At 48.7% G+C, this 23,003-nt stretch overlaps 1 protein-coding gene across 15 annotated transcripts in view; it reads left to right on the forward strand.

The window, feature by feature from the left end:
• TMCO4 (transmembrane and coiled-coil domains 4) overlaps positions 1 to 23,003 on the forward strand; it is a 121,510-nt gene that overhangs the window by 61,597 nt on the left and 36,910 nt on the right. For all 15 annotated transcript variants that reach the window (XM_054503367.2, XM_054503403.2, XM_063667729.1 and 12 more), the window contains 2 exons: positions 60 to 196; positions 4,326 to 4,410. In XM_054503367.2, coding sequence (XP_054359342.1) covers positions 60 to 196; positions 4,326 to 4,410 — 222 coding nt within the window. The remainder of the gene's footprint in view (positions 1 to 59; positions 197 to 4,325; positions 4,411 to 23,003) is intronic.

Genomic DNA, 23,003 nt, shown 5'->3' on the forward strand with positions numbered 1-23,003 from the left:
TTCCCTAGTAGGACCCTAGGATGGGGGCCATTCCCTTCATCACTATCTCCCCTCCCCAGGCATTGTGGCTGCCCTGACCTGGCCAGCCTCACTCCTCAGTGTCGCCAATGTCATCGACAACCCCTGGGGGGTGTGTCTCCATCGATCAGCAGAGGTTGGCAAGCACCTGGCCCACATCCTGCTCTCCTGGCAGCAGGTACCTGGGAATGGCTGTGTGGGCGTGGCATGGGGCAAGAGGGGAAGTCAGGGGCTGACTTGTTCACAGATATCAGGCAAGGATTAGAGGCAAGGCTACTTGGAGATCACTCAATGGTTTTGGGGGTGTGGGCAGTCCTTGCTGCCTCTCCAGTTCAAGTATGAATGGGTCCTAGGATGAACAGGAAGAATTATAGACTCTGCAGCTCTAGCAGGTATTTAGGTGAGGACTGAATAACAGGGACATCTGCAGGTAGGAACAAGTCTGGGGGACTCTGGCAGAAGGAAAAGTGGCTCCTGTGTATCAGTTCTTCATTCAAGTGTTTAGGATAATCGTTGGGCTCATTTGGGTGATATTTCAGTGGAAACCTCTGACTCAGTTTGCAGTGAAGCCAGTAAAGTGAATGAGACCAGGTGCCTTAGCTGGCCACCAGTGGAATTCCCACATGCTGGTGGCCTGGTGTTCCTTCCCAGAAGTGTAAAGCTACTTTGTGAGGTCATCTTCGGTGGTCTAAATACCATGTAAAATGGTTAGGAAGAAACATCATCATAATACTTTTAAAATTTGAATCTAGTAAAGATGTACTTACCAAGAGAATAAAACCATCCCCTTCAAAATAAAATTTGAGTGAATGGAGACAAAAGCTTGAGAAGCAGTACCAGAAATGACTGCATTGTCAGGATTTGTTTTGGCTGGAAGTGGGAGAAAACCCAAAATAACAGTGGCTTAAACAAGGTAGAAGTTTATTTTCCTAGAGAAGCCTAACAAGGTTGTCTAATAGCCTGCCATGGTGCAGAGGCCCAGGTTCCTGCTACCTTGTTGCTCTGTGGTCTTGACCTTGTAACCAAGATGGCATCATCTGAGCTCCAGGGAGCAGGAGAAAGGAAGAACTGAAGAAGAAACAGCAAAGCCTTACAACATTTCAGTTGGTGTCTTGCTGGCCAGAGCCTAGTCACATGACCATTCCTAGCTGCCACAGAAGCTAGGAAATATAGTACTTATTCTGAGTGATGATGAACCCAGCTGAAATTCAAGTACTATGGAAAAAAAGGGAGGATGGATATTGAGGGATGACAACTAGCAGTTTCTGCCATGCAGGTAAACTGCTTGAGAAACTGGCCACCCCCTTCAATCCCTGTGTCTTTGTCAAAAGAAACAGAAAAGTCCTTCGGCAGGCTTGACTCTAAGGCAAAGGCCAAAGTGGCATTGGCTTAGACAAGATAGAAGTTTGTTCTCTCCCAAGTAACAGTCTGGGTGTCAACATCTGGAGCAAAATGATGTGTTAGTTTCCTACTGCCACTGTTACAAATTACCACAAATTTACCAGCTGAAAACAAATGTACTATTTTAGGGCTCTGGAGGTCAAAAGGCGAAAATGCATGCCTTAGGGAGGATCCCCTTTCCTTGCCTTTGCCAGCTTCCAAAGCCCCTTCCTTCACCGTCAAAGCCAGCAGTGTAACACCTTGAAATCTCTGTTCCTTGGCTTCCATCGTCACATCACCTTCTGTCTAACTGATGCCTCCTGCCTCCCTCTTGTAGGGACCCTTGTGATGACCTTGGTTCCTCCCAGATAATCCAGAATCATCTCCCCATCTGAAGATCCTAAACTTAATCACATCTGCAAAAATCCTTTGTTGGCCTTGTGGGTGAGGTGGTTCACACCTATAATCCTAGCACTTTGGGAGGCCAACGTGGGCAGATTGCTTGAGCCCAAGAAACCAGCTTGGGCAACGTGATAAACCCTGTCTCCACAAAAAAATACAAAAATTAGCTGGGTGTGGTGGCTTATGCCTGTAGTCCCAGCTGTTTGGGAGGCTAAGGTGGGAGGATCACTGGAGCCCAGGAGGTGGAAGCTACAATAAGCTGTGATGGCATCACTGCACACCAGCCTGGATGACAGAGCGGGACCCTGTCTCAAATAAATAACAAAGGGCCGGCCGGGCACAGTGGCTCCTGCCTATAATCCCAGCACTTTGGAAGGCTGAGACAGGCAGATCACCTGAGGTCAGGAGTTCAAGACTAGTCTGGCCAACATAGTGAAACCCTGTCTCTACTAAAAATACAAAAATCAGCTGGGTGAGGTGGTGTGCACCTGTAATCCCATCTACTCAGGTGGCTGAGGCATAAGAATCACTTGAATCTGGGAGGCAGAGGTTGCAGTGATTCCAGATCGTGCCACGGCACTCCAGGCTGGGCGACAGAGTGAGACTCCATCTCAAAAATAAATAAATAGACCAGGTGCAGTGGCTCACGCCTAATAATCCCAGCACTTTGGGAGTCCGAGGCGGGTGGATCGCTTGAGGTCAGGAGTTGGAGACCAGCTTGGCCAATATGGTGAAACCCTGTCGCTACTAAAAATACAAAAAAAAAAAAAAAAATTAGCTGAGTGTGGTGGCATGTACCTGTAGTGCCAGCTACTCAGGAGGCTGAGGCAGGAGAATCTCTTGAGCCCGGGAGTTGGAGGTTTCACTGAGCCAAGATCGCACCACTGCACTTCATTCAGCCTGGGCAACAGAGCAAGACTGCATCTCAAAAAAAATAATTAATTAAAAATAAAATAAATAATAAATAAATAAATAACAAAGGCCCTTTTCTGTATAAGGCAACATTCACAGGTTCCAGGGATTAGGATGATGACATCCATGGGAGGGCATGATTCTGTCTCCCATATGGGCAGCTTCATAATATCGGGAGTCCAGCCTTCTTTGCTGTCATGGCCTCTCATCCTGAGCACTGGGCTTCTCTCTCTCTCTTTTTTTTTTTTTAGATGGAGTCTCGCTCTGTCACCCAGGCTGGAGTACCAGTAGCACGATCTCAGCTCACTGCAGCCTCCGCCTCCCAGGTCCACTGATTGTCCTGCCTCAGCCTCCCGAGTAGCTGGGCCTACAGGTGCCTCCCACCACGCCTGGCTAATTTTTGTATGCTTTTAGTAGAGATGCAGTTTCACCATGTTGGCCAGGCTGGTCTCAAACACCTGACCTCAAATGATCCACCCGCCTTGGCCTCCCAAAGTGCTGGGATTACAGGCATGAGCCACCGTGCCCAGCTGGGCTTCTCTCTTGTCCAAGACAGATCTTCCTGCATTACGTGTGTGTTTCAGACAGTGGGAGGTAGGGAAGTAGGGATGAGGAGTATGCCTAGAAGTCACAGCTTTTGCTTGCCTTCAGTCCCTTGGCTAAGTCTCAGCCCTGTGGCCACCTCAAGCTACGGAGGAGTCAGGAAAACTTCGTCTTTGGCTAGGTGGCCGCGTGCCCAGTCAAACTCAGGAGTAAAGGACAAAGGGGAGAATGTTATTGGGCAGTGGCCAGCAGGGTTGGCACAAAGCTCCTGCAGGATTTGAATACTGTTTAACAGAGGATTTTCTACTGTGGTAGTGGAGTGGTGTGGGGGTGTGGAATACGTGTATTGGCACAAAACCAAGGAAAAGGAATAGACTGGTAAAACCAGGCTGGGCCTCCAGAGCTCATCCACTCCCCTCCTCTCCTTCCATGTAAGCTTGTACCCAAACACCCCTAGATAACTTTCATTTTCTTTAGAGTCTTCACATAATCGGTTACCTTTTCTTACAAGTCCTTGAGTCAGAAAATTCCTCTTTCCATCTGACTTACTACCTTATCACTTAGAGCCAATATTTTGTGCTCCACCTTCCTATCTAGAAACTGAACTGTTGTCCCTCCCTTGTCACTCTTGCCTTTTTACCCCTCACACCTGGGGGTGCCTTCTGTCTAATCTCCCCAGCTCCAGAAGGGGTCCCACAGCACTGTAGCCATTTGCCGCAAGGCAGATCAGTGCAAGGGAAGTTGCTCTTGTAATTGACTAGCCCTGTCTCCTGGGGAAGATGAGATGGTGGCTGGATAATGGTTTGAGATGAAAGGGAATTAACCCAGCCGGGGGCTGCCTGTTGGCCTTGGAGGAAGCCAATTCCAGCAGCAGTTGCACTCCTGCATAAATGAGGGTCCTGACTCTGCTGATTAAGACATCAGAGCTCAGGGACCGGAACAGCACATGCATGATTCATTAGATGAGAATCAGGTGGTAAGGAATGTGCAAAGGCTGCCCTCCTCAGGCCTGATGTTTTGCTAGAACTGGCTGTATTCCCTCCAGACACCTGTGTCCTTTTTCCCTTCAGGGCCGACGACCTGTCACCTTGATTGGCTTCAGCCTGGGAGCCAGAGTCATCTACTTCTGTCTGCAAGAGATGGCTCAAGAGAAAGGTGAGCATGGGTTATTGTCACAGATGGAAACCCTTCATAAGCTTGTTCCCAGGGACAGAGGTTCTGGGCCAGGGGCCATGAGCCTTGCAAAATGTGTTCCCAGTTCTTAGAAATAATAGTTAAAAGTTAAAAATAGTTTAAAAATCAAGAAAAATCGTCATCAAACTTGGGGAAATGATTTTTTGTACATACATTAGAGTAGATGCAAGATGGACCGTCCTATAATAATGACACTGGCTTTTGTGTTCTAATGCACTTTCTCAAGTGGGAATGAAGGGGACAAGAAGTTCAAAATCAAGGTGTTGGCAGGCGCATGTTCCCTCTGAAAGCTCTAGTGGAGGATTTTTCCTGTCTCTTCCAACTTCTCGTGGCTGCCAGCAGTCCTTAGCATTCCTTGGCTTGTAGACATGTCATTCCAGTCTCTGCCTGTTGTCGTCTCTTCTCTCATAAGGACAGACAGAGTCATTGGATTTAGGGCCCACTCTCATCCAGGGTGATCCCATCTCAAGATCATTTACTTAATTATATCTGCAAAGACCCTTTTACCAGATGAGGTCGCATTCACAGGTTCTGGGTGGACATATCTTCTGGGGGTTCACCATTCAATCACACACAGACACCTTTGGGAGTGTGTCATGCCTCCAGTGTCATCCTTTCTGTGCAAGGCAGTGAAAAGCTTAAGGGCTGCTGCTCCTGGCCTTGGGTAGGTGAGGTCTCCAGGGCAGAATGCTGGTTTTGGACAGATCTGTCAGCAGGGGCTGCCTGTAGGAGGGGCTGGTTGGGAGAGTGAGTTGCCAAGCCTGGGGCACTTGGAGTGGTTCACTGCTCCTGGAACACGGGCTCACCTCCTGTCAGTGGAAGGTAGCAGCGGCAGGACTCTGAAGGCAAGAGAAGGAACTCAGAGAGAAATTGTTGAACCTGGGAGTGGAGGGTGGATGGGAGAGAAGGGTTTGGGGCTTAATATGATTTGGTTGTGTCCTCACCCAAATCTCATCTTGAATTGTGGCTCCCGTAATCCGCACGGGTCATGGGAGGGACCCAGTGGGAGGTCATTGAATCAGGGGGGTGGGTTTTCCCCATGCTGTTTCCATGATAGTGAATAAGTCTCATGAGATCTGATGGTTTTATAAAGGGCAGTTCCCCTGCACACATTCTCTTGCCTGCCACCACGTACGACGTGCCTTTGCTTCTACTTTGCCTTCCACCATGATTGTTATTTGTTGCTGCAAAACAGCCTCTCCAAACACGGTGGCCAAAAGCAGCAATAACTGATCATTTCTCACGATTCTATGAGTTGACAAGACCATTTGCCTTTCCTGCCTGGGCTTAATCATACAGTTGTAGTCAGAGCTGGAACACCTAGGAGGTCCAAGTTGACCTCATTTGTGTATCTGGCCATCGGTACTGGTTGTCGGCCAATGCAGACTCCTCCCTGCTCTCCAAATCTACTTCTCCCAGGGAAGTCTTTGAAAAGTTGCCATCCTCTCTGCTGTCATCATTTCGCTTCTTTCCTTGTCATCTTTCCCTCTCTGGCAGCAAACCGTCTATCTGCCAGGCTCATTACCTAGAGAGATGTAGTCTTATTAATAGAACCGATTCTTCATTCAGAGGGCATGTCTCTGCCTCCAGTTAGCATGAATGCTATGTTAACTTAAGATCGTTAGTACAGCCAAGCCTTTAATTCCCCTGCCAAACAGATTGAATTAATTACCATGAACCATTTGGCTGTGGTAACCGGAAGTGAGGTCGACTATCAGCTGTCCCCAGAATGTGAGGCTGGAAACTGGGAAGAGGGAGGCAGGTGGCCTCTTGGTGACAGGGCTGGTTAGTGTGACACTGGGAAGTTCCTGCACTACAGCTTTTTGGGGGATGGTTCCCAAAGCAACTTCCTTCCAGCATCTTTCCTGCTCGCTGCTCCCACCCCTGGATCCTCATGGCCCATGGGTGAGATTTTGGGTTTTGATATTAGGCAGACCTGGATTTGGCTCCTAGCTTTGCCACTGACTGGCTGTCGGACCTTGGGCTAGTCACTTAACCTCTCTGGGCCTCAGCTTCCTCAAAGGATATGAGCTTCGTACACTTATCTCAAAGGATCATGGGGGGATGACGTAACGAATGTGAAAATTCCTGGCCCCAATTTGGGTACACTCAAGTAAATGTCCTCTGAATTCCAACCTGAGGACCTACTGTGCACAGGGAACCATGGTGAGTGTTGTGTAGATGTCAGAACTTGTCATTTTGTGTCCGCTCTCCAGCCTCACATTAGACGTGAAGTCCAGGTAGGCAGGGTCTGCCTTGAGCCCCGCCACCCCCCCAGTGCCCAGCACAGTGCCCAGTGCACAGTGCGTGGTCAGGAAGATTAAGGAGCTGGACTTTGGGCGAGGGAATCAGGCACATGCTGCTGTGCCCACGAGCTAGTACAGATCCACCGGGTGCCAGGCTGTGTTCCAAGCACTTGCAAGTGTGATCACATTCCTTCCTCACTGCAGCCACAGGAGGGAAGTTCCACCAGTCTCCCTGCTTCAGACGAGAAAACTGAGGCTGAGAGGTGAAGCCACAAGAATCCTAAATGCCAGAGCCAGGCTTCAGGCCCAGGGAGTCTGACCCTGGAGCCCTCACTCCTAACCACTATGCTGTATTTGGCAGACGGCAGCTGGACTAGGGCAGGGCATCCCAGAGGGTCGGCCAGCATGGGCAAAGGCGGGGCTCTCAGGGGTGTCTAGAAACGGTGGCATCTGGTGTTTCTGCAGCCCACGTAAGAGGCCCCCCAGGTGGGGTGGTGGGAAATGCTAACAGGTCAGGGTGGGAGCCTGGCACTGTGCCAGGCTAAGGAGTTGGAAACAACTGGTTCAACGCTGGGGAAAGATTGAGGTCTTTAAACTGTGGAGTGAATGGGTAACTGAGTGGATCCTGCCAAGGAGGACCTGGGGGCACTGGTGCTGGGCACCCTACAGTTCACACACATGCACACATATGCACACGCACACACACACACCTGCACACATTCATACACGCATCTGCACACACTCACATGGCAGCAACTCGGCAAACCCCAAGGGCCTCTAATGCCCCCGCCGTTCTCTAGATCAGTGCAGATGTCCCAGCATGACTCACAGGGCCCCACTCATGATCTGCCTTCAGCACCTTCCCCCACCTCTCTCCACCTCACACGCCGGGCCCCAGCAGACCAGTCTCTATTTCCATTGTTCCCTCTTGGTCCATCCTCTGTGTCTCCTTTTCTAGATAATTCCTACTCATTTCTCAGGTCTCACTGTGTCTGGAAGCTTTCCCTCCAATAATAATGATAATAATAGTAGTAGTAGTAACCGCAGCAGCACACACTTATGGAATACACTGCGTTTTCATGCACCAGACACAATTCTAAGCTCATCATATGTATTATTTCATGGAGTCCTTCCAACAGCTCTGTGAAGTAGGTACTATTATCACATCCATTTTACAGAGGAGGAAAGAGAAATGCAGAGTGTAGGGATTTGCCTGAATCACACAGCTAGGAGGTGGCAGAGCAGGCAGTCTGGCAGGAGATTGTGCGGTCTTCACCCTACACTAGACTGTCTCTCCAAGCCACACTCCATTCTTCCCGGAACATCTTTCCCAGCGCTGGCCTGTCTCCCTGTTGTACCTCCCTGCTTGCTCATCTGTCTTTCCAGTCCACCAGTAATTGTCACCTAGAGGTACACATCAGCACCACATGGGCAATTCTTTTCCCAAAATATGTATATGAGGCCCCTATATGGAATGGATTAGGCACCCCTATTTTGGAAATAGCTCCCCTGGGCAATTCCGGTGTGCAGCCCAGCCCACACACAGGGTGAAGGTGGGCAGGGGCCCTGTTTTTCCTTCTTGTCACTGTATCCCTAGCCTATCACAGTGCCTGGCACATACTAGGTGCTTGATGGACACATGACCCATGAGCCAAGTAAAGGAATCGATTCTGCATGTCAGGGGCAGTTCATGCCCTGCTCAGCCGTGTGTGTCCCCAGTGCTTGGCACAGATGTAGACAAACATTTGAGGGTAGAAGGGAGTCCTTTTAACATGGGCACCACAGGTCTTCAATATTTTATTTAGAAAAAAAATTTTTTTTTTTGAGACGGAGTTTCACTCTGTCACCCAGACTAGAGTGCAGTGGTGCCATCTCAGCTCACTACAACCTCTGCCTCCCGGGTTCAAGCAATTCTCCTGCCTTAGCCTCCCAAGTACCTGGGATTACAGGTGCCCGCCACGACGCCCAGCTAATTTTTTGTATTTTTAGTAGAGTTGGGGTTTCACCATGTTGGCTAGGCTGGTCCCAAACTCCTGACCTAAAGTGATCCACCCACCTCGGCCTCCCAAAGTGCTGGCATTACAGGTGTGAGCCACCATGCCCGGCCTAGAAAACTTCTATATTGACAGATGAGTAGGTAGTCAGCAAAAAAGAAAAAAGAGAAGAAGGAAGGAAGAAAGGGAGGGAGGGAGGGAGGGAGGGAGGGAGGGAGGGAAAACCTCTACATTTTAAAGGAAGAAACTAGGATCCGAAGCCTTCCAAATGACAAGAATCTGATAGGAATCTGACTCCAAGATGAACTCGGTGGACAAAAGTGCAGCTGGCATTTTCCCCCTGTAGTCACCTTCAGAAAAAAGAACTTGGCCCAGAAAACTCTAAACACAGTCTTTATTTTTTAAAGACAGGGTCTCCCTGTGTTGCCCAGGCTGGTCTTGAACTCCTGGTCTCAAGCGATCCTCCTGCCTCAGCTTCCCACAGCACTGGGATTATAGGCATGAGCCACCATGCCCGGCCCCCACCGTCTTTGTTATTAATTAGCCGGATAGTTTCCCTCCTTATTTCATAACATCCCATCCCTGCCTCATTCATCATCTAGACAGGAGGCGGGAAAGGATGCTGGTCATCCTCTGCCTTGACTTTGGTCAAGAACACACTGAGGCCAGGTCCAGTGCTCATGCCTGTAATCCCAACACTTTGGGAGGCTGAGGTGGGAGGATTGCTTGAGCCGAGGAGTTCAAGACCAGCCTGGGCAACATAATTTGCCTCTACAAAAAATTTTAAAATTAGCCAGGCATGGTGGCACATGTGTGTAGCCCCATCTACTTGGGAAGCTGAGGCAGGAGGATCACTTGAGCCCAGGAGGTTGAAGATGCAGTGAGCCATGATCGTGCCACTGCACTCCAGCCTGGGTGACAGAGCAAAAGCCACACTGAGAGGGGTCTGTCCCTTAGTTAGCCATAGCTTATTCCAAATGTGAGCAGCAGGTGTGCGCACATTCACAGACATGTAGCCAGCTCTCTCTGTGGACAGAAGGCAGCTCCTCCCATGCAGGTGGGTGCACAGGCCCCGTTCAGTTTAAAACCCCCACTGCCCTGCCCCTGCCGGCCTTCACAGCAACTCCAGCTGGAAGGGAGATCTCTCTGATGCAAGATCTCAAAGCCATTTATATCCCCAGTTTTCCTTTTTTCTTTCCAGAGTGTAAGGGAACTCTTGATGGTTCATCGTGAGATGAAATGGGAGTTGAAATGGGGAGTTGAAAACGAAAGATCACCCACTGCAGAGGGGAACAGAAAGGTCCTGATCCCGAGAGCCAAGCACTCGAGTGTGACCTCCCTGCTTTGGGGACCTGAGGCCAAGGAAGCTGGTGGGGACAAGAGCAGAGCCCTTCTCACCAGACTGCTTTAACTCACCCCACAAAGCACAAAGCAGAACAAATCAAAACAGAGACATAGGGACATACTTGTGATCACAAAAATACATGCACACTCGGGGCCTGGCCCAGCACCGGGTGCTTGCAGGACGCGGCAAGGTACAGGCCTCTGCCGTCACAGATGACGGGGCACAGGGCTGTTCTCCGCTGTGAAGCTGCCAGCTTAGTTGCTACAAGTGTGTGAGCTCTGGAGTCAGGGCCTCTGGTTTGAATTCCAAACCCACCACACACCCAGTCATGTAACCTCTCTGAACTCCACTTATGTGAGACATAGCCAATAATAGTATCTACAACAGGTTTTTAAGAGGATTACATTATAGGCAATAATGCATATAAATGCTGGCCTATAATAAGAACCCAGAAGTACTCGCTGAGCATTGATAATTTCCTAGAAACAGTTAATAAATGGGAGTAGGCACGTCATATTATAGCAATCCCTCCCGATGGATGGCATGGACCCTGGACCTAGTTGAGGAATAATTGGCCTCCCACAGGGTCAGGGCCTCCAGTTTCCACTCCTTCCCATGGCCACAGGGCCTCCTACCCTCTTCCTCAACCATTCCCCTCCCAAGTCCTTGTCCTTGTATTACCAATGGGGCATCTTCACATCTCCAGATGGTCGAGATCGTCAATGAATTCTTCACCCTTTGCCTGGGGCTGCTGTTTCACATCTCATTCCTCCCAGCTCCACTGCCTGGTTTCAGGCAGCCCTGCTGTTTAACACCCAATTAATCTGCGCACTGAGAAGACCCTCTCCTAATTGCAGGATAGCTGTCATTATCTGAGTTAAGGGATATAAAAGAGGAACTACCCTAATGCATTTGAATCCACTAATTGTTTTCTGGAGTCCCCTGAGAGCTAGTAACAAAATGGAGCAGTAAATCCTAGAGTCACCCAGAGCACGTAATCCTTCCACCAGCCTCCCCTCTCCACTGCCCCTAACAAAGCTTGTCCTTCCTTCCCCCTCCCCAGGAAAAGCTGCCTGTAGAATTAACTGTCTTCACAGCTTCCTCTCCCTTTTGGGGTGATTCTGCAAACACCAGGGGTGGCTCCTCTAGGGATCGCCACCCTTCCCGAGGTGCCCCTTACAGCCTGGACTGCCCTTCCCTCAAGCTCAGTGTGGTCAACTTCCTTTCAAATAAGTGTTGAGACTGCAAGCCCCTTGAGGGCAGGGATTATGTCTGACTCACCTCTGTGCCTCCTGTACCTGGAATAATGCCAACAGAGAGTACATGCTCTATAAGTAAATGGAACTTGAAGTTGAATGTTATCAGCATTCACAGTGTATCAGTCAGGACAGCCTAGGTTATGCCTCAGTGACAAACATCCCCAATATTGCAGAGGTGTGGTACAGCAAAGGTTCATTTCTCACTCATCATGTCTGGGTACCCAGGGGAACTCTGGTTGTTGTAGATGCCCAGGTCGAGGGAGCTCCATATCAATGTATGGTTCCTCAGTAGGAGACAGAATGTGGTGACTTATGCACTGGCCCTTAAAGCACCTTCACCCAGAAGTAACACATGTGACTTTTACAAACGTTTCATTGGCCAAAGCAAGGCATGGAGACATTCCTCACATGAAGGAGGGGCCAGTAAATGTCTTCCTACCATGTGGTCAGAGACAGAGAGCTAGAACCATTTGGTAAACAGCATACAGCTTATTCCTTTTTTTCTCTCCATGCTAAACATTTTTACTGACATTATTTTGTTTAATTCTCACAAGAGCCCATGAAGTAGGCACTATTTTTTGCTTGTGGTTTTTGTGTGTATGTGTATGGGTACATAGTAGGCAAATATATTTATGGGATATGTGTGATATTTTGATACAGGCATGCAATGTATAATAATCACATCATGGAAAATGGGGTATCCATCACCTCAAGCTTTTATCCTTTGTGTTATGAACAATAAAATTATACTCTTATTTTTTATTTATTTATTTATTTATTTTTTTTTTTTGAGACAGAGTCTCACCCTGTCACCCTAGCTGGAGTGCAGTGGCGCAATCTCAGCTCACTGCAACCTCTACCTCCCGGTTCAAGCGATTCTCATACCTCAACCTCCCAAATAGCTGGGATTACAGACGCACACCACCACACCCAGCTAATTTTTATATTTTTAGTAGAGACAGGGTTTCACCATGTTGGCCAGGCTGGTCTCGAACTCCTTACCTCAGGTGATCTGCCCATCTCAGCCTCCCAAAGTGCTGGGATTACAGGTGTGAGCCACTGTGCCAGGGCTTTTTTAGTTATTTCTAAATGTATAATTAAATTATTGGCTGGACACTGTGGCTCACACCTATAATCCCAGCACTTTGGGAGGCCAAGGTGGGCAGATAACTTGAGGCCAGGAGTTTGAGACCAGCCTGGGCAACATGGCAAAACCCTGTCTCTACTAAAAATACAAAAATTAGCCAGGCGTGGTGGCATGCCTGTATTCCCCGCTACTTGGGAGGCGGAGGCATGAGAATGGCTTGAACCCAGGAGGCAGAGGTTGCAGTGAGCCGAGATTGGGCCACTGTACTCTAGCCTGGGTGACACAGCAAGGTTCTGTCTCAAAAAAAACAAAATTATTATTGACTGTAGTCACCCTGTTGTGCTATCAAATACTGGGTCTTATTCACTCTAACTACTTCTTGTACCTAGTAACTATCCCCACAGCTTATTCTATATCCACTATGGGGGCCTCATGGTTCCCTAAGGATACCACTAAATGGCAGCTTCTATTTCCTGAACACATATTAGAACTTCACGGTCAATTAGCAGCCAGAAGGCCATAGCTGGATTCTGGCCTCTATAATTAATCTTCAGCTAAGATCTCAGCCAAGGCACCATTCTCACTGACCCTGTCTCCTTATCTGCAAAACAGGGACATTCCTCTCTTCCCCTAGTTTCCCTCGCATTACTGCTTGGAGGCTAGAAGTACATCTTGATGGAAAGGCATAGTGGGGCAGGCTCTGAGGGTGCTTGGGTGAGAACCCCAGTGTTGGGTGGTGCCTGGGAGCCCAGGAGCTTTGCCAAGGGGCCTTCACGCAGACAGAGGTAGGAATGGCACCAAGCACGTTTCCCAGCAAAGCAACAGAGCCAAGGCCAGTACAGAGCCCTGGATCCAGCCAGGCAGGGAGCAGGGCCCAAGCAGATCTGGGCCAAAGCTCTGGGCTCCCTGACAGCAACTGGCCTCAGACCTTGCCCAGTGCCCGGAGAGTCAGAGGAGATGACCTGGTGAAAATGCCTTGAAACTCAGAGCTGCCCGTAAATGGGAATGACATAATAATCATAGTCACAGCAATAGCCACCATCTATGAAGGCCTAGCTCTCTACCCGGTTTTTACACAGTTTTATGTACATTCTCTTCCACCCTCACAACCACCCCATGGGGCCAGTAGTTCGGCCTCCAGTTTCAGATGAGAAGAGTGGATTTAGAGAAAGGTGGAGTAGCTCATCCTAGAATGAGGATTTTGACATATCTTTTTCCAACTCCAGAGCTCCTACTTAAAACCTTTTATTTTAGGTTCCGGGGTACATGTGCAGGCTTGTTATGTAGGTAAACTCATGTCATTGGGATTTGTTGTGCAGATTATTTCATCACCCAGCTACTAAGCCTAGTACAATAGTTACTGTTTCTGATCCTTTCCCTCCTCTCATCCTCCACCTTCAAGTAAGCACCAGTGTCTGTTGTTCCCCTTTGTGTTTATGCGTTCTCGTCATTTAGCTCCCACTTATAAATGAGAACGTGCGGTATTTGGTTTTCTGTACCTGCATTAGTTTGCTAAGGATAATGGCTTCCGGTTCCTTCCATGTTTCTGCAGAGGGCATGATCTCATTCATTTTTATGGCTGCATCATATTCCATGGTTTATATGTACCACATTTTCTTTATCCAGTCTACCATTGATGGGCATTTAGGTTGATTCCATGTCTTTGCTATTGTGAATAGTGCTGCAGTGAACATACAGATGTATGTATCTTTATAACGATTTATCTTCCTTTGGGTATATACCCTTTAATGGGATTAGTGGGTTGAATGGTAGTTCTATTTTTAGCAGAGCTCCTATTTTTATCTTACTATATTTCAGCCCCTCCTGGTTGGATGTTTTCAATCAAAGCAACATACCATATGAGACCTTCTAAAGAGAGAATTATTCAAAATCAGATTCACTCCACTAGCTCATATTTGTTAAGCACCTACTGTGTGCTAAGCACTAGACTAGGCTTTAGGGAGTTGACAGCTAATAGATATAGCACCAACCTCACAGAGCTCATGTTGAAGAAACTACCCTCCCAAAGACATGAGTTGGGTTTTGCAGAGTGGTGTGGGGATCAGCAGTGGTGTACATTAGTCATCCCATGGAGCACCTGGCACATAGTAGGTGCTTGGTAAAGGGAGCTCTTAATGCTCTTTCATGCCAGGTTCAAGGGCAGCCCCCTGGGTGGCGCTGACATCGCTTTGTCTGCACGTCCTGTCCTAACATGGAGACCATCTCTAGCACTCCAAGCCCGAGAGCATTTGGCTTAGGAAACAGAAGGAGTCGCAGAAGCCGGCCCACCAGGACATGGAGGCAGATGCTCAGCAAGCCTCCCAGCCTCCTCTGCTCCTCCCACGCCTCCAGGCAGGCAGTTTGGGTTTGCAGAAACCCATCCGGGGCTGAACCCAGCTCTACCATGCGTCATCCTAAAGATCTGTAAGGCGTCTGAGGAGATTTTCCCGACTGTTACTGAGATTCTCAGAGCAGTCCTGCCACATGTTCAGATGCGCCCCGCAGGAGGGGGAAGGGCTGATCTCCCGTGGGAATCCCTGGCCTTCTGGATGAGTATTTTAAATGCATCATGCAGCTGAGGAATCTTCTCTTCAGACACAAACAGGCCCAAATTCAGCTGGCATTTACTGAGATCCCTACTACCTGCTTGTAAGATCAACTGATTCCTTATCTTCATCCTCCTCCTCCTCTGGCCAGCTCACAATTATTGGTTTCTGCAAACCCAGACCGCCTGCGTGGAGGCGTGGGAGAAGCAGAGGAGGCTGGGAGCCTTGCTGAGCACTTACTGTGTGCCAGGCACAGTTAAACACTTCACATGCCTTATTTAATCCTCGCAATAATCCTCTGAGGTTTGAATTATCCCCATTTCACAGATGAGGAAACTGAGGCTTACAGAGGTGAAATAACTAGGGCATGGTTACAGGACTAGCATGATGAAGCTAGAATGTGGAGCTACAGAAATAACTAGGGCATGGTTACAGGACTAGCATGACGAAGCTAGAATGTGGAGCTACAGAAATAACTAGGGCATGGTTACAGGACTAGCATGATGAAGCTAGAATGTGGAGCTACAGAAATAACTAGGGCATGGTTACAGGACTAGCATGATGAAGCTAGAATGTGGAGCTACAGTGGCTGACCTGTGGTTTTTTTTTTTGTTTTTTTTGTTTTTTTTTTTCAAGACAGAGTCTCGCTCTGTCCCCTAAGCTGGAGTGCAGTGGCGCGACCTCAGCTCACTGCAACCTCCACCTCCCAGGTTTAAGCTCAGAGAGCCGAAGGGATTTGCCCAGAGTCAGAGCTGGAAGGTGGCCGAGCCGGGCGTCACACCCAGGGCCATCACCCAAACCTGGGTCACGGCACTGTGTCCAGCTGCCTCCCTGCTCCCTCTCGGTGCTTTGCCCATCTCTTTCCCAGCTCACCATGTTGGGTTACGATGCATCTGCCCGCAGGTCTCTCTCTCCTGCTAGAATGTGGCTGATGCTTAAAGGGAAAACACACACGATCACCAGGCACTGTCTGTTTTGTCCCGTCTGTGTCACCAGCTCCTGGCTCAGGCCTTGGCATGTAGACACTCATGAGGGACACAAAGGCAGCCGTGAAGTTTGCTGAGAGGGCTGCTTGCAGGGGACCATGCTCGAGACCTTTGGGTGCGGCAAGGCTCAAATTGCCTTGGCATAGTGGTCTCCTCAGCCCCCAAGGCCTCGGCCAGCTGGTTGATCTATTGCCCAAACTTCCCAGGGACCGTGCTGTGCTCAGCCCGCTCCATTCCAGACTGTCCATCAGGCTTGATCGGCTGGCACACACACACAGCCTGGGCAACGACTCTGCCCACTCAAAACCAAGACAAAACATGCACCTGCCAAATGATTGTGCCTTTGGGCAGGAAACCAGCACAGTCAGAATTCCTAGCAATGAACAATCCCCCTCTAGCAACAGTCCAAGTCCCAGCCTAGGGCATGAGTTTGCTTTGGGAGTGGCTGACCCCGTCCCCAAGGGTATTTCTGACCCCAGCGTGTGCCAAGGGCAAGGAGGCGGTACCTGCTGCCAGGAACGGCCAGCATCTGAGCACTCACTATGGGACCCTGGGCCCTGATCACAAGGGGGCATTCATCTTTTCTATATTTCTGGTTTTAAAAGTCTTTGAAAAATTAAGTAGTTGGGAAGCAAATTCAATTCCAACTGACTCGTAGTAGCTGGCTGAGCCAAGAAATGGCCATGGGAAATCAATTGCTACTTCAGGTTATTTATGCATTTATTCTCCTCTGCACCCAAAAGGCTTTGAAGGGAATTAATTCAACATATTGCATATTGCCTGCGCCCCGTGGGCCTGTCCATGCAGCTGACAAGACACCCTGAGCTGAGCCAGCCTGCCTGCAGGTGTCTTCATTCAGCACCGTGGAGCCTGCAGGACCTGCTTCACTCTGGGCACTTGGGTCCATTAGTCAATCCTGGCTCCCCCATCCCTTTGCCATCTGTGAGTGGGCTCAATTTGATCACTTTTCCTAGTGTCTTCAAGATGGAAGGATCATTGCAACCAGCTGAGAATGACATGAAAGAAGGTGCACTCATGCCTGTAATCCCAGCACTTTGGGAGGCCGAGGTGGGGGGATCACAAGGTCAGGAGATTGAGACCATCCTGGCCAACATGGTGAAACCCCGTCTCTACTAAAAATACAAAAATTAGCTGGGCGTTGTGGTGTGTGCCTGTAGTCCCAGCTACTCAGGAGGCTGAGGCAGGAGAATCGCTTGAACCTGGGAGGCGGAGGTTGCAGTGAGCAGAGATCGTGCCACTGCACTCCAGCCTGGGTGACAGAGCAAGACTCCATCTCAAAAAAGAAAAAAGAAAAACAAAAGAAGGAGCACTGGACTTAGAGTCTAGAAACAGTTCAAACCCAGACTCTACTAGTTACTGTCTGGGTACCCTTGGGCAAGTCACTTCACCTCTCTGGGCTTCAGACTAATTAGTAAAATTGGGATATTGATCCCTCTGGGGGTTATTCTAGGATTTAATAACTACCATTTATTGAACACCTACTATATGTCAAGTGATATGCTAAGGGCTTTGCCTGTTTTCTGTCATCTAATATACAAACAACTCTAAGATATAGTTATTGATTTTCCCATTTTGCCTATAAGGAGATTGATGGCAGGAACCTTGTCCATTTCGTTCTCCCCTCTGTCATTGGCATCTAGCATGGGACTTGGCACAGCAAAGAGCTGCAGCAATTTACAAATAGTGGACCTGGGTTCAACTCCAGCCTGTCCGACCACAAAGCTGGCCCTTTTATATGGTGGATGTAACAGCACAATGCTTGGCACATAGTAGACTCCCAATAAGTAAGTATTCCTTTCTTATTCTCCATTAGTTTATCCAAATGGATTTTTCCAAGGCTGTAGTACTCACTGCTTCTGAGCTCACTAATATAGCAGTAACATCTTTAGGCCAACTGGCAGCTCTCAGGGGAGGAGTGAGTTACAGAAGTGGGATTCATTTAATTTCTGCTTTAATCTAAACTAAAGGCCGACCAACCCCCAGGCTCTTTCCAAGACTCTTAGCCTGCCGACTCCCTTTGAAAGGCGTTTGCTTCCCTCTGGGGATGCAGGCGCCCTTGACCTTAGCAGTTGCCACGAGCTAAAATGCATTTGATCTCACCTTGAATGTGGGTTTTCTCCATTATTTAAAGAAGGCAGGAATTTGGGGGCTTGCTCCAGCCTTGCCTCTGGGGTCAGACCTCTCTGCTTCACTGTTAACCCACAGGGCATTGTCACCAGGTGACCCGCTTCACCTTCCTCTCACAGATTCGCCGCCAGCCCCCATTATCTACTAGATAAATCCACTTAGCTTCCAGGGCCCCAGCTCAGAGCTGGAAGAGCCTCCAGAAATCACCATGTCCAACACCTTCAATTTACAGGTGAGGAAAGGAGACCAAGAGAGTCTGCGCCCTGAAACGCAGTGATGATTTGTGTTGGTGTTGGAAGTTGGATACTGTGACTGGAGGAATCCAGGAATGCCCAAATACTAGCCTTGAAAATTACTTCCTTCTTCCCACAGGGTCCCTGAGAGAGATGAGCACGCAGACTCTAGCTACATGATGACCAGGGCACCCACCACTTCAACGCCACCTAGGCTAGGACCCAGTAACCCCCAGGGAAGAAGCTGTGCTGATCACACAGCAGGCTCAGCCACCCAAAAGCTCCAGCCCTGGATCTGGGGGCCTATGGGGTCCTGGCCAATGGCATCGAAGGAGAAAGGAGGCAGGAAGACAAAGAAGAGACTATCTCCCTATGAGATGAATACAGGTTGGGCATCCCAAATCCAAAAATTCAAAATCCAGAATGCTCCAAATTCCAAAACTTTTTGAGCAGCAACATGACACTCCGAGGAAATGCTCAATGGAGCATTTCGGATTTTCGGATTTGGGATGCTCAACCAATAAGAATAATGCAAATATTCCAAAATCTGAAATCCAAAATATTTCTGGTCCCATGCATTTCAGATAAGGGCCAGAGAGACAGAAGGTGGCCCTAACCTCCTCCAGTGACTTACCTTGCTCAGAGGAGGGAGGAGAGCCTGCAGTCCGGCTTCCTGATGTACAGCAACCTGCCCACTAGTACATGTGTCCCATCAGCGTTCTCACACTTGACTAATGAGGCCAGCACCCCCTCTTCCCATAGGAGCAATAGGAGGAGGCCTGGGAAGAAGGTGGGCAGAGAGAAACACAGGCACGGAAAGAGGAGAGGCTGAGGATCCCACTGTTCCTGCCACTGACACTGGATGCACCCCCAGCCCCCTTGCCCCGGGATCAGAGCTTGTGCCAGACATCCCACCACCTCCAGACCAGCAGCGCTCCCTTAGAACCAGGGAAGCCCTTGTACAAAAGTGCCCCAGGGGTTCTTTCTTCCAGGACCGTGTCTCCCTAGCCTGTCTTTCCTACCACCTGCTGTAGCCATTTGTAGACACACTTTCTACTCCTAAGCTATAAAGTATATGCAGAGTAAAGAGTTGGTTGCTCATAATTACCCAGAAGGCCACAATTCTCCATGCCGTGGGGTTAAGATCATGGGAACGGTATGACCCTGTGCTAGTCCCCTACATTCTTCAAGGCTTCCTTTTTATTAACATAGATCAAATGATACCCACCTCTTAAGGAAAATAAAATAGCGCATCTAAGCTCTTAGCACAGAGCCTGGCACATAGTACATACTAAGTGATTGGCTAAGACTGTTGTACGGTAGGTGGCTTGCAGCCTTGAGAGCATTGACTCCTGTAAAGGGCACTTAACACTCAGTTGAAGGATAATGATCCAGAAGGCACTGCTAGACCATCTTATCGGGGCTGATATGCTGGGCCTCATTTCATTCTTTCGTCCCATGAACATGCGATTGTGGACTCCTAGACTCAGGGTTCCAACAGACGTTTGAAATCATCTGGTTCAAACAAACCTCCACGCTGTACAGGATCCCCTTGACATCATCCGTCTGTCTACTAGCCTCTGCTTAGTTGCTTGTAGTAACAGGAAACTGACTATTCTGCCAAGGGTAGTAAGTCGGGAATTTAGAGGACTGATCAATTTAATCATGGAGTCAGTTGCTTGTAAATTGTGAAACATCAAGCCCTGCCCAGAGAATCTGTTAAGGCTATTGGTGTTTGAATGTGCAATGGGATGAGCCATGTCCAGGGAGGCTGCTGGCCCCTCAGGTAGAGTCCCAAGGTTAGTAGTACCTGGGGGGTCAGCATGTTTCCAGGTTTGGCCCTGGACTTTTCTAAAACATACATATGTGTGTGTGTGTGCGTGTGTGTGTGTGTGTGTGTGTGTTTTGTGTTTTGTTTTGTTTGAGACAGGGTCTCCCTCTGTCACCCAGGCTGGAGTGCAATGGCACGATTTCAGCTCACTGCAGCCTCTTTCCCCTGGGCCCAAGCCATCCTCCCACCTCAGCCTCCCAAGTAGCTGGGACTACAGGCATGTGCCACCATGCCTGGCTCATTTTTGCATTTTTTGTAGAGACAGGGTTTCGCCATGTTGCCTAGACTGGTCTCGAACTCCTGAGCTTGAGCGATCCACTCACCTCGGCCTCCCAAAGTGCTAGGATTACAGGCATGAGCCCCCGCGCCTGGCCACTAAATATAATTTTATCTATTTTGCACCCAGAGCTGAGCAGTCCCATTAGGAAAACTCACAGGAGACAGTGTTGCAAACTGAATCCTGCTTTCTCAAGGTGCAGCAGTAACTGCCGCTCTCAAGCAATGGAGCACGTGCCCACACTGTCTGCCTAAGCTCCAGGGAAACAAATTCTCTGCTGAAGTTTCTGTGGCAAGCACAGGTGTATGGAGAGAATAGTCTGCAGGAGTGTATCTTTTCCTGGCCCCCGTAGTGACCCTGATGGCTGTCTGAGTCTCAGAAGGAGATCCCGTCTCTGGGGACCATTCTCAGTCTCCTTCCCTCCCAGGCCTCCCCGCACTCAGAATTTTGCATAACCAGGTCCCATGCGTGAGTCTCAATCCATAACAACAACAGAAGAATCCAGACCCTCTGCAGCAAAGGAGCATTCCTCTGAGGTTGGAGAGAATTCCAACTGGAGAAGAAAACACCCCAAAGTCTCATTAACTTACATGTTAATTAATCATCTCAGTTCCCAGCACTCTGTAATGGAAACTGTTTTTTTTTCCCCTCGTATCTAAGATTCCCTGATCATTAAGCCTGCATTGTTAGTGTTGTCAAAACTTGTCTTTTAGAAAATTGCCAGACCTGTTTTGCAGAGCAGAAGATAAAAATGTTTCTGCCTGTGGGTCAGTGCATACCCAGTACCTGTGATTTAATGACAGACCCTGAGTTTTGGGGACCCTGTCTTTGCCACCCCAGCACAGGGTGTTCATGTGTGAACTCTGACCTTTCGGGTCTCTACTAGGCCTTCATCGTTCTTTATTTTTTCTATCTTTTGTTAACTCGTTTTCTTAGACACCTATTTATTTATTTATTTATTTATTTATTTATTTATTTATTTATGCAAAGCCCCATCATTCTTCCCCCAAAAGATTTTCAAGCATTTCAGGAAATACAGCCACTAAAGCAACAACTTATGGGCAAATATAAAACATCAGGACCCAGCGAAAAACAAATAAGGGACAGGAGCTCTAAGCCCATTGGGAAGATCTAATGCAAGGGAGGCAGGCCTGGAGCAGAAGGCACCTGCAGCCAGGCCTGGATCTGAATTCCAGCTCAGCCAGTTACCAGCTGAGCAAACAGACCCCATGTACTTAGTCTCTACACCTCAGTCCTCTCACCTGAGAAATGAGTCTAGTAATACTTTCTTCATAGGACAATTGAAAGAATTAAGTGGAGCCAGGTGTGGTGGCTCACACATATAATCCTGGCACTTTGGAAGACCAAGGCGGGAGGACTGCTTGAGGTCAGAAGTTCGAGACCACCATGGCCAGCATAGCAAGACTCCTATCTCTATTAAATAAATAAATAAAATGTAAAAATTTAATCAGAGCCAGACCTGGTAGTCCATACCTGTAATCCCAGTGCCTTGGGAGGCCAAGGCAGGAGGATTGATCGCTTGAGCCTAGGAGTTTAAGACCAGCCTGGACAACAAAACAAGATGCCATCTCTACAAAAAAAAAAAAATTATTTTCCTTTTTGAGAAGGAGTCTCTCTCTGTCGTCCAGGCTGGAGTGCAGTGGTATGATCTTGGCTCACTGCATCTCCACCTCCTGGGTTCAAACGATTCTCCTGCCTCAGCCTCCCAAGTAGCTGGGACTACAGGTGCCTACCACCAAGCCCGGCTAATTTTTGTAGTTTTAGTAGGGACAGGGTTTCGCCATGTTGGCCAGGCTGGTCTTGAACTCCTGACCTAAGTGATCCATCCACCTCAGCCTCCCAAAGTGCTGGGATTACGGTGTGAGCCACTGCACCCAGCCAAAAAAAATTTTTTTTTAATTAGCCAGACATGGTGGTACACATCTGTAGCCCCAGCTACTTGGGAGACTGAGTCCAGAGGATCATTTGAGCCCAGGAGCTCAAGGTTACAGCAAGCTATGATCACACCACTGTACTCTAGCCTGGGTGACAGAGGGAGACCCTGTCTCTAAATCAATCAATCAATAAAGCACTTAGCAGAATGGCTCACAAGTAATAGGCATTCAGTAGCCACTGTTTTATTACTGTTATGGTTATTATGTTTATCTGTTATTACCCAGTGCTGTAACTGAGCTATTAGCTTCCCAGCAATCAAAGCAAAAACAGAAAAAGTTGACTGCCTATTTCTCCTGTCTGTGAGGGGATATAGTGACGCCAGCTGCACCTGTAGTGAGACCTTCCATCTCAACCTGACTTCTTCTGTCTGAGAGTCGCACCGTCTCCTTTTGAGAACTGAACTCAGGTTCAGACGTAATTAGCCATCAGAGCCTCAGATGTCTCTGCCTTGCGCTAGCTGGAAAGGTCAGGGCTAGAGCTTACAAACCTGGACCATGAGGAGAACGCCATGTCTGGGAATAATCTTTATAAGGTGCCTGCCTGATTGAACAGAGATGTGTCAGGAAGGCTGCAGCAGCGACTTCTTCAGAACCCAGATTGGAGCTAATGATCTCTTCCGCTTTGATGAGCACTGGGGTACTTGGAA

Source organism: Pongo pygmaeus, chromosome 1 (genome assembly GCF_028885625.2).
Source record: "Pongo pygmaeus isolate AG05252 chromosome 1, NHGRI_mPonPyg2-v2.0_pri, whole genome shotgun sequence".
Taxonomy (NCBI): Eukaryota; Metazoa; Chordata; class Mammalia; order Primates; family Hominidae; genus Pongo; species Pongo pygmaeus.